At 37.9% G+C, this 12,099-nt stretch overlaps 2 protein-coding genes across 6 annotated transcripts in view; one reads left to right on the forward strand and one right to left on the reverse strand.

Moving 5' to 3' along the window:
• The window catches only part of NOX1 (NADPH oxidase 1), a 28,076-nt gene extending 25,481 nt beyond the window's left edge, over positions 1 to 2,595 (forward strand). The window contains exons 10-13 of one of the 3 annotated variants that reach the window (XM_005869889.2): positions 32 to 194; positions 621 to 767; positions 969 to 1,093; positions 2,316 to 2,595. In XM_005869889.2, coding sequence (XP_005869951.1) covers positions 32 to 194; positions 621 to 767; positions 969 to 1,093; positions 2,316 to 2,442 — 562 coding nt within the window. In that variant the 3' untranslated portion in view covers positions 2,443 to 2,595. The remainder of the gene's footprint in view (positions 1 to 31; positions 195 to 620; positions 768 to 968; positions 1,094 to 2,315) is intronic. The other 2 variants (XM_005869890.2, XM_005869891.2) reach the window with 2 other exon arrangements.
• Positions 114 to 12,099, reverse strand: part of CSTF2 (cleavage stimulation factor, 3' pre-RNA, subunit 2, 64kDa) — a 35,038-nt gene continuing 23,052 nt past the window's right edge. For 2 of the 3 annotated variants that reach the window (XM_005869892.2, XM_005869893.2), the window contains one exon: positions 3,577 to 6,371. The gene's annotated coding sequence lies outside the window, so the exon portion shown is untranslated. Of the gene's footprint in view, positions 180 to 3,576; positions 6,372 to 12,099 lie in introns of those variants that run through there. The other variant, XM_014542616.1, reaches the window with a different exon arrangement.

The following is a 12,099-nucleotide window of genomic DNA, read 5'->3' on the forward strand; positions in this document are numbered from 1 at the left end:
CACTTGCCTATTGCCTTCTGTCTTCTGCCAGGATTGAGGTGGATGGTCCCTTTGGCACTGCCAGTGAGGATGTTTTTCAGTATGAAGTGGCTATGTTGATTGGAGCAGGAATTGGGGTCACCCCCTTTGCTTCCATTTTGAAGTCCATCTGGTACAAATTCCGGCATGCAGATCACAACCTCAAAACACAAACGGTACACTCCCTCATACCACCTTTTATCTGGTGTGGGCCTGACAGGTCCATTGCTTTCATGGGCTAAGCTCTTTACAACTGATGAGCAAGCACCCCTCCCTGGAGTTATGAGACCAAGTGATCACTTCTCTCTGCCAAGGCATCTGCTTCTACAGATTGACTATAAGAATAGGGTCTTCATTTTCAATTTGAGTTTAAAATTACCTTGAAACAAAAATGACATTGGCGGGTGATCTTTCTCCACAAGGGAAATTGTTAGGACTCTGGACATTTGAGCTGCCTAAGGTCTGCTGTTCTGTAGAGGTGATTTCTCGGGTCACCCTAAACTTGATCAACAAATATACAGTATATCTACCTAATCATGTCACTACAATGCACATTGTAAAGGGCATTTATAAAAGGCTATGTTCTCTCTTGGTGATTCCAGATATATTTCTACTGGATCTGCAGGGAGACAGGTGCCTTTGCCTGGTTCAATGACCTACTGGCTTCCCTGGAACAGGAGATGGAGGAATTAGGCAAAGTTGGGTTTCTAAACTTCCGTCTCTTCCTCACCGGATGGGACAGCAACATTGTGAGTTCAAACAACACACTAATTCCCATGTTGGATGCAAGCTGAATGTCAGACCAAAGACAGTGTGTGCTGATTGGAAATAATTTTTGTGTGTGTGACTTCCTACCTGCTCTCACCCTCACATTCAAGTTTAAAAGTGGCTGAAGGAAGAGACAACTATCAGAGCCTTCTTTTTCTAACTTTTTATTTCTCTGACTCCAGGCTGGTCATGCAGCATTAAACTTTGACAAAGCCACAGACATCCTGACAGGTCTGAAACACAAAACTTTCTTTGGGAGACCTATGTGGGATAAAGAGTTTTCTACAATAGCTACCATCCACCCCAAGTAAGTGTATTCTCCTCTCATTAGTTGAGTTTACAGACTTAGGGTTTAGGAAAGGCATTATGGTATGTTGAACACTCTTGGGAAAAGACCTCTGGGGAAGAAACTACTTGCACCATTCCTAGATTATTGCTTAAAACTGAGGAAATTCCATCTGGGGTTTCAGCCAAATAAGGGTCATGATCTCATAATTGATGAGAATACGTTTGGCTGCACCACAACCCCCCATTCAAATAGTGAGGCAAGGAGACTCAGTTCTGATTTGTGTTACCAAATGAAATAGAACTGGAACAGTTCTAATGCATTGCTTTTGACTTAGTGACCTCAAAGCAGCAAGGATTTGGGCTGTATTATCTAGTTAGCTGATTACCTGACCTCAGTCTTTCTGGAGGGGTTTGAAACACAGGAAAACCTGGTGCCCTGAGGTCAGACATTCTGATGAGAAGGAGATTAAGCTGATTGTGTTAGATAAATTCCAGGAACAACTGGCAGGTGAAGATCAATTCAATTACACAAATGGCTTTAATGGCACCAATGATTTTTATTTAAACCTTAAAACAATCCTGTAAGGTGGGTACTGTTTTTATCATCATTTTACAGAGTGGGGGCAAATACTGAAACACAGAGAGGTTAAGAAACTTGCCTAAAGTCACACAGCTGGACAAGTGTCAGAGCTGGGATTTTAACCCAGGCAGCCTGGCTCACTAGTCTAGCTAGCACTTAACCACTACAGCTGAACATGTTCTGAATAGAACAGGCAAGGCTGAGTACCTAGTGCAGTGGTTCTCAACCTTGGCTGCACATTAGAATCACCTGGGAATCTTTTTAAAATCCTGATTTCTGGGCCTCATCCTCCGGAAATTCTGTTTCTTTGTTATGGGGTGAGGCCACAACATTAGTAACAAAGAAACAGAATTTCCGGAGGATGAGGCCCAGAAATCAGGATTTTAAAAAGATTCCCAGGAGGATGGGGCCCAGAAATCAGGATTTTAAAAAAGATTCCCAGGTGATTCTAATGTGCAGCCAAGGTTGAGAATCACTGATGTGATAAGGGCTGAAAGCTCATTTGGAGCGTGTAAGAAGAAAAAGTAAGAAAACTACTATGAAGAATGTGAGAAGGGTGTCAACAACTGAATTTCTATGCAGAGTTGTCAGTAGTAGAGACCTCATTTCTCCATTCTAACAACATCGCAGCCTTTACTAGCCAACTATTCTTTTCTTGCAGGTCTGTGGTTGGAGTCTTTTTATGTGGTCCTCAGGCTTTGGCAAAGTCCCTGCGCAAATGTTGTCACCAATACTCCAGTCTGGATCCTAGGAAGGTTCAATTCTACTTCAACAAAGAAAATTTCTGACTTATAAGGACCACAATCTGCATTTAGTCTCTCCTTTGTATCTTCAACAACTTACTTGGTCTGGGCAGACACTTAAGGACAAGAACGTGCTTCTCAAGACTTGACTCTCAGGCATTCTTTTTTTGGTTGGATTCAGTTTTGTTTTCTGAACTTAAAGACAAGTGCTGGCGAAGATGTGCAGAAAAGGGAATCCTAGTTCACTACTGGTGGAATGCAGACTGGTGTAGCCACTATGGAAACAGTATGGAGCGTCCTCAAAAAATTAAATATGGAAATGCCATTTCACCCACTTCTGGGAACATATCCCAAGAATCCTGAATCACCAATCAGAAAGAATGTATGCACCCCTATGTTCACAGCAGCACTATTTACAATAGCTAAGATCTGGAAACAGCCCAAGTGTTCAGTAGATGAGTGGATAAAGAAGCTGTGGTACATTTACACAATGGAATACTATGCAGCTATAAAAAATATCTTGCCCTTTGAGACAGCATGGATGGACCTGGAGAGTATTATGCTAAGTGAAATAAGCCAGACAGAGAAAGACAAGTATCACATGATCCCACTTATATGTGGAATCTAATGAACAAAATAAACTGATGAACAAAATAGATCTAGAGGCATGGAAGCATCAAAAAGACGGACAAATCTCAGAGGGAAGGGGGCGGTAAGAGATTAACCAAAGAACTTATATGCATATATGCATTGTCCTTGGACACAGACAATAGTGCTCTGAAGGCCTGAGGGTGGGGTGGGGGAGGGGGCAGAAACAGAGTGGAAGAGGTCAATGGGGGAAGGGAACTTTTGTAATACTTTCAACAATAAAGATAATTTTTTAAAAGGAACCCAAGAACTTCAGAAGTCACAATAATTGCAGTCCATGGAGCCTTTCTTCAGAAAATAGCGATAAATCATTTTAGAATGCCATAATAATTGCAAAGTCCATGGAGCCTTTCTTCAGAAAATAGCCATAAATCATTTTAGAATGCCATGACTACAGCAAGGTCTGATAGCAGAGGTGGATGACAATTTAACCCCAGGTGATTTTCTTGATTGCAAGTGTTACTTTCGCCTGGACCTTGGGTCATATTCTCCCCTCCCTCCCATCATCAAAAAAGATTTCGAAGTAGGGTGCTTTTTTAAAATAAAATTTTATTTAAGAATTAATGACGAAACACAATAAGCATAAATAAAACATAAAAATACCAAGAACCCCATTTCTATATACAATATGAACATTCTTACTGTTATTTTTAAACATGGTCTTATCCAGTGTGAACAGCCATTTATGCTATACTTATTTTTGCTTGTCAAAAAAAAAGGATTTTCTTCTTTGCTTAATGAATGCATCTTTTATTACTTTATCTGGGCTCTCCATTTGGGAAAGAAAATCTTGAAAGTATGCTAATCATAACTGAAATTGTATAACTGAGAGTCAGCTATAGTCATTAGCTTGCATTGCTCTGTTGGAAATAATTGCAAAAACTTGAATTTGATCTTAGGACAATTTAGTCAACAGGGGCTCTTTATCGCCATTTTTATTAAGGGGGTGTATTAATCTCTAGTTTTAATAAAAGATAATTTAGAATTTTGATAACATCTTTTTGCTCCTACATACTTATTCATTAGGGAATCATTCCCATAATGACATAAGCCAAATGCCTTTTTTCTCCTGTCAAAATGCTTTTTTATTTCTTCTATCCTCCTGGCTCCGGATGTTAGTAGTGAATCAGTAGAAGGAAAGACCAGGGCCCTTAAAAGAGGGAAAAACCTCACATTTCATTGTGCCCAAAGACAAGTCAATCCATCAGATTTAAAAGACTGTTTCTACTGAATTAGCATTATAGCACCTATTTCTTTCTTTTAAGTGACCAAAAATGAATAAATGATAGTTTCTAATTATCCAGAAACCTGTATAACTTGTAACTTGAAGTATTTTTCAGTCACTAGTCTGAACAAAATAAAGGTAAGTCCAGATCTTATGGTAGTGAATTATGTTTCATGTATTAATTGGACATTAGTAAAAAGTACTAACAGATGTTTCTGTAGGAATCGATTGGGGTACCCTTACTGTTGCCAACTTCCTGGATTTCAGCTGTCTAAATTTAATAAGGCTTTAGAAACATGCACAATGGAACCTTGACAATATGGTTCTTATTAGACAGCTGCTGACCAAATGATAATTTGGTTTTCAATGAGTTTGGTTTGGAACCTTAGTATTCCTTGAATATCTTATGAGTTCCTAATGAGAGGCTTTACTCTTGATCTCAATGTCTAAATTGTATTGACACTTCCAAGATATGACTGCTGCTAAAATCAACATATCAAGGTCTAACAGCGGTCACCAACTGGTGGCCTGCAGACCACCTGTGGTCCGATGGGTCCGAAACGTTGGCGACTGCTGGTCTAGACTATTCATGTAAGTAGGCAGAAAAGGTAGAGATAATAATAAGTCCTACATATAATCAACATCCAAGCCCAATTTGGGGCTGTGCATGACACCTAGAAATCTCCTAAGCTGTTTTGAGCAAGTTTTTCTTCTTAGGTTGTAATACGAAGTATCTTATTCAGCAAACTCTTATAGTAAATGTTTATATATCAGAGTAAAAAATCCCTCAATTTCAATGTCTCGTAAAGTTGATTATCTTTGCATTCTTTTGCTTGATATATAAGCAATATGCTATTACATTCTCTAAGCCTATTGCAGGCTTTAATTCACTTGACCATACTCCTAATCTGGGGGTAGGATTCTGAGAATATAAATAGGCTCGAGTAGTTCCAGTGGAACTTTACTAATTATTAAGGCACCTCATAACCTCTTGAGGTTGGCCTGATGGAGAGAAATCATGTTTCTCCTTAATGCTACTATGAGAGAAGAAACAGTAGGCTGAAAGAGCCATAAGTCAGAGCAAGGGCACTAATTATGTTCATATCTATCTGCAAGGAAGCAGGCAGGGGAGACAACCATATCTATCTGCTTGGACTCTACATTTGGTCCTCTTAAAATAAATAGGAATGTAAAAGTTTTAAGGTTTTCTGTTTTAATTTCCCAGAATAAATCTGGTTACAGGGTAGGCCTATAGGTTAGTGACTTAGGTAGGATGAAATACATTTTGTGCATTTGATTGCTGTTCAGTTTTTATTTTATCTTGAACATGTGAAAAATTAGTGGATTTTGTAACTTTTAAGGTTGACTACCTAGACTGAAGGGTTTTGGGAGAAGGAAATGTCCAGTTTCGTGTTGTTGACACACTAGAACCAGTGGCTAATACATTTTTGTCTTACCTCTGAACTATGCATGTGAATAGACCTACTATTGACAAAAAATGCATTTTGATAATTGGATTTTTATAAACTAAATACACTACTCTGCTAGGCTCTCTGTTTTGTTGGCCTTTTTATCATTTTATAGCTCTAAGCACATGTTTTTTTCTTCCTGTAGACTCAGAAGTTCTAGCAAGTTCTCAAAGGGCAAATCTTACTATTACCACAGGAAGCAGACTAAGTAGAAACTAAGTTTCTGAAAAATTTGTTTCTGAGAAATTCTCAAATATAATAAAGAAGAATAAATGGTTAACTTAAGAAAAACAGAACTATGGCAATATAACATTGAAGTACAATATTGCAGTAAGGGTAGAAAATACATCTAAGGTTTTACCCTTGGTATTCAGCTTTTTAAAGCAAAAAGTTCATGTGTATCAATTTGCATTATACTAAAACTGTGTTCAAAGTTTATTTCAAGTCACAGAAAATATATCAACTAAGACAACAGAATGATCTAGTTTTGTTCTGAGAGAGGTGATGGGAATCCTCCACCTGGCACCAATTTGAGTCATTCAAGGATTAGGATGTAGAAGTCATCTTTTTGCAACATTTCAACAAAGTTATGGAATTATTTTCCATATTTGTTGCCAGGTATTTTTGAAAACCTGTAAGGAAAAGTTGGGAGAAAGCCATTAGAATTGGAGACAAAGTTCTCTTCTCCAAACAGCAGGAAAAAAAATTAAAAAGTTGGGGAGGGAGACTATGCAAAGAGTAAAACATCCGGGGCAGATTCCTAAGGTGTCTGTCTCCTGCCTCTCAAAAGTAATCATCCTTTACAGCAGGGCTTCTTAACCTCAGCACTACTGACATTAGGGGCCATATAAGTTTTTCTTATGGGAAGATGTCCTGCACATTACAGGATGTTTAGAAGCAACTCTGGTTTCTACCAGTGAATGCCAGTAGCATCATCCCTCTAAAGCTGTGGCAACCAAAAATGTCTCCAGACATTTCAAAATGTCCTGTAGGTGGCAAAATTGCCTGTGGTTGAGAAACAGTGTTCTAATGGCAATGGTATATAAGTGTGTCAGTGATAGCAGGGATGGATCACAGGTAGTGAGGTACACAATGGAGGGAGAGCCAATACTTTGGCTACAGCATGCATAGATGCCAGCAAATAAATATTAAAACCTTGCCTGTGTAAATTGAACAGAGAAAGATGAAAAATGGCCGCAGAGTAGGAGGATGCTGCACTGACATGCTTCTAGGAACAAGCTGGAATTACAACTGAAATACGAGAAGGCTTCCTGAATAATCAACAGAAAACTCACAGGAGAGAACCCTGATACCCAAGGATCGAAGGGGGAGACTACATAGAGACTGGTAGGAGGGGCAAAGGCGTGAAAGGGCTGGCCGGGCGCCCACAGACATCAACTGAAGTCCCAAAGAGATATCTCAGTTGTGTGGGGGTGCCACTGAGAACTCTGGGATCTAATCCTGAAGCTGGGCTCCCCAGCAGATAACACCAATCCGAGGAGGGTACCTACATAACATCTAGCTGTGAAAAGCAGTGGGGTGCTGTCTGCCAGGGAGTGGCAGCTCAAAGTTTGGGAACCCTCTTGAAGGGCCAATGCACAAACATTCCCTGTGCAGCCACCCACCTTGTGCTCTGGCAGAGGGAGGGTGAAGTGGACTGGAGCTGTGAGAGCAGAACCCACGACTGGGGACTCAGGGGATAGAGCTCAGAAGGCAGACACCCCAAGTTTCCCGGGCTGAGTCATTCCCTCACACAGTGAAGGACATCTTTCCCACATAGACATCTGCCTTGCCTGGGGGGAAGACAGTCGACACACCCTATTGGAAAACACCTTGCCCCAAGGCCACTTAAGAAATTAAAAATAACAATTAGCCTCCAGGCAGAAACAACTGCCCCACCCTGTTGGAAAAAAAACCTCACCACACCCGAGGATGACTGCCTGGGGCAATTCAAGTTGGAATCCTATTAGTCTGCAGACAGAGGTGGTCTCTGGAGGCTTTGAATCTTTGCCTGATCCAATTAGTCAGAAATAGCCTTTAACACTGCCCTGCACTAGAGATTGAGAGGTGTCGAGGATCTACCTAAAACATAGTCACAAACCTAAATAGATAGCCAAAAGGAGGAGACAAAAAAAAAACCCCTCCAAATGAAAGAACTAGAAAATTCTCCAGAAGAAGAGATAAATGAAGCAGAGATAAGAAATTTGTCTGAAACAGAGTTCAGAGTAATGATGTTAAAAATGCTCAACAGTATGAAAAAAGATATAGTAACTATGAAAAAAGAACAGTCTGAGATAAAGAATGACATACCACAAATAAAGAACACATTGGAAGGAATACATAGCAGATTAGGGGAAGCTAAGGATCGAATCAGTGAATTAGAAGACAGAGTTGAAAATATCACTCAATTAGAGAACCAAAATGAAAAAAACAATTAAAAAACAGGAGGACAGCTTAAGGGAGCTGTGGGACAATGTGAAAAGTAACAATATTAGGATAGTAGGTGTGCCAGAAGAGGCAGAAAGGGAGAAAGGAATAGAGAAGGTGTTTGAAGAAATAATGGTAGAAAACTTACCTAAGCTGGTAAAGGAAAAAGTCACACCAGTTCAGGAGGCACAGAGAACCCCAAACAAGAAGAACCCAAACAGACCCACACACAGACACATCATAATTAAATGCCAAAATTTAAAGACAAAGAGAGAATCTTAAAAGGCAGCAAAAGAAAAGAAAAGTGTTACCTACAAAGGAGTTTACATAAGGCTGACACCTGATTTCTCATCAGAAACTCTACAGGCCAGAAGGGAATAGCATGAAGTACTCAATGTAATAGAAAGCAAGGATCTGCAAGGCCACTTAAGAAATTAAAAATAACAATTAGCCTCCAGGCAGAAACAACTGCCCCACCCTGTTGGAAAAAAAACCTCACCACACCCGAGGATGACTGCCTGGGGCAATTCAAGTTGGAATCCTATTAGTCTGCAGACAGAGGTGGTCTCTGGAGGCTTTGAATCTTTGCCTGATCCAATTAGTCAGAAATAGCCTTTAACACTGCCCTGCACTAGAGATTGAGAGGTGTCGAGGATCTACCTAAAACATAGTCACAAACCTAAATAGATAGCCAAAAGGAGGAGACAAAAAAAAAACCCCTCCAAATGAAAGAACTAGAAAATTCTCCAGAAGAAGAGATAAATGAAGCAGAGATAAGAAATTTAATGGGAAAAATTTTTCCATGCAAATGGAAAAGAAAAAAAAGCTGGAGTAGCAATACTCATATCCAACAAAATAGACTCTAAAAGCATCATGCTAAGCAAAATAAGCCAGTCAGAAAAAGATAAATATCATATGATCTCACTCATTTATGGAATACAATGAACAACATAAACTGATGAAAACAAACAGAGCCAGAGGGGGGAAAAATAGTCTAGAATATAATAAAAGTAATCCTGTTATTTGCAGGTTTTTAATATTTCCTACAACTATTGTGATATCATACTATGTTAGTACAGTTTTGGTAATATTATTATACTTAAAGTATCTTTATTCTTGAAATATTAATTTTTATTGCATGTAATATTATATGTAAGGTCATTTTTCTTGAATAATTGGTTTGTTGCATGTAACATTATCATATTTAAAATCATTTTTCTTGAGATATTAATGTTTATTGCATGTAACATTATTTAAGATAATTTTTCTTGAAATATTAAGGTCTATTGCATGTAATATTATTATATTTAAAATCCTTCTTGAAATAAAAAAAAAACTGAAAAAAATAATAACAGGTGTGTGGGGAAATGTGGAGAAATTGGAATCCTATGCACACTGCTGGCAGGATGTAAAATGGTACACCGCTATGGAAACCCATCTGGCATTTTCTCAGAAGGTTAAGTGTAGAGTTCCTGTATGACTCAGAAATGCCTCTCCTAGGTATAAACCCAAGAGAAATGGAAACATATGTTCACTTGTGCATGAATGTTCTTATACACAAATGTTCTTAGTAGCATTATTCATAATAGCCGAAAAGTAGAACTCAATGTCCATCAACTGATGAATGACTAATTAAAATGTAGTATATCCATACAGTGGAGTATCATCTGACAATAAAAATAAGTAAAGTATTGATATATGCTACAAGATGGATAAACCTTGAAACATTATACAAATAACAGAAGCCAGTCATAAAAGACAACATATTGTATGATTCCATTTATATGAAATGTCCATAGTAAGCAAATCTATAGTAACAGAAAATGGATTAGTGGTTGATTATAGCTGGGGGAAGAGATAAATCTGGGGACAGGGGGTGATAACTAAAGAGTATGGAGTTTCTTTTTGGGGTGATGAAAAGTCTTAAAATTGATTGTGGTAATGATTGCAATTCTATAACTACATTGAATTAAAAGCTTTAAATAGGTAATTTGTATGGTATGTGAATTATATTTCAATAAAGTTGTTATTCAAAAAATATATATAACCTGGATTGGGGTATCAGGGGAGCATGAGTAAAGGAAACGAGGAAACAGGATCGATTGGCTAAGATTTGATCATGTTGAAGCTGGTACCTGGAAGTTTATTATTCTAGTCTCCCTACTTTTGTATATGTTTAAATTTTATATATTTAAAATAAATTTAAATAAATAAATACAGCAATAAGACAAAAAAATAAATTGCATAGAACTACATGCACAGAAATCAATATAGGTTTTAAAAAATGGTAAAATTGAGTAAGGTCTATAGTCTAGTTAGCAGTAATGTGCCAATGTTGACTTCTTGGTTTTGTACTACAGACCAAAAAGCTGGAAGGGTACATAAGGTACTATTTTTCTAACTTCCTGTGAATTTACAATTATTTAAAAATAAAAGGTAAAACAAACAAAAAACCTTGTCCTGTGGTTTATGTGCAAGGCTTTGAATTGAGATATCTCATAAGTATAATGAACGAATTTTCAGAAACATATCTACCTCCATTACCCCAAAATAATAATTTCCTCACATTATAGGAAATGCCTTCTCTGGCATAAATAAATTAGGAAAAGTAAAAGAGAGGAAGTTCTTTTTATCTGTTCCTCTGAATACAATAGGTACTCTATACTTTTACTGAAAAAAAAAAAAAAAAAGAATGTCTTGGGAATGTGAACTACAAAATTAAAGTACTACCCTGGCCAGTGTGCGCTCAGTGGTTAGAGTGTCGTCTCTCGAACCAAAGGGTCACTGGTTCCATTCCCAGTTAAGGGCATGTACCTGAGTTGCAGGTTTGACCCCCAGTCCCAAATGGGGCATGTGCAGGAGGCAATCAATTGATGTGTCTCTCTCACATCCATGTTTTTCTCTCTCTCTCCCCCTTCTACTGTAATAATCAATGGAAAACTAGTCTTGGGTGAGGATTAACAAAAAAAATAAGTAAAATAAAAAAAAAATAAAAAGTAAGTACTGGTCATACCAAAAGTCTAGCTAGCCGTTCATCTATGACAGATATGATGTTTATTTCCAGTCCAGATGTTTTAATGACATTACAAATATGGATTAAAATACAATGCATTTAGCAAAGACTGCTAATTAGTGTAAATGAGTTCACTATTATATGATGATACATGGGTGGAAATTATAATATGAAGGGGGTAAAAAGTAGAAATTCAAACTGTGATATCCCAGCTGGTATTGGGACAATGTGAATTTTAAACATTTTTTAGAAAACAGAATTAGTTATGCAATAGAAGTTGCTGGGGGAAAATTTTTTAAAGGAAACACTAATACATGTAATCAAGTTAGGTCACATGGTTATGATCCCTTTTACCTGACTGATGAGCAAGAAAAATAAGGGCAGCAATGTACAGCCACCTCTCAAATGTATAGGGACTGATGGTGACGGTGGAAATTCACTACCTTAATTATGTGCTGTAATAGTTCAATCTCTAAATATTTAATATAAATACTGGAAACTAAAACATTTATACATTTTACTGAAATGCTTTGTATTTTTCCCATTTTGATGGGACAGTTTGGAATAAAATAACACAACTGATTCTGGAAGGATATATACCAAACTATATTTAAAGGTTATGTCTGCTCAAAAGTCACTAATTATCCGAGAGATGCAAATCAAAACGACAATGCAGTACCATCTCACACCTGTAAGAATGGTTATCATCAACAAATCAACCAACAAGTGCTGGCAAGGATGAGGAGAAAAAGGAACCCTCGTGCACTGCTGGTGGGAATGCAGACTGGTGCAGCCACTGTGGAGAACAGTATGGAGTTTCCTCAAAAAACTAAAAATGGAACTCCCATTTGACCCAGTGATCCCACTTCTAGGAATATATCCCAAGAAACCAGAAACACCAATCAGAAAGGATATATGCA

This window comes from Myotis brandtii, unplaced genomic scaffold (genome assembly GCF_000412655.1).
Source record: "Myotis brandtii unplaced genomic scaffold, ASM41265v1 scaffold305, whole genome shotgun sequence".
Classification (NCBI taxonomy): Eukaryota; Metazoa; Chordata; class Mammalia; order Chiroptera; family Vespertilionidae; genus Myotis; species Myotis brandtii.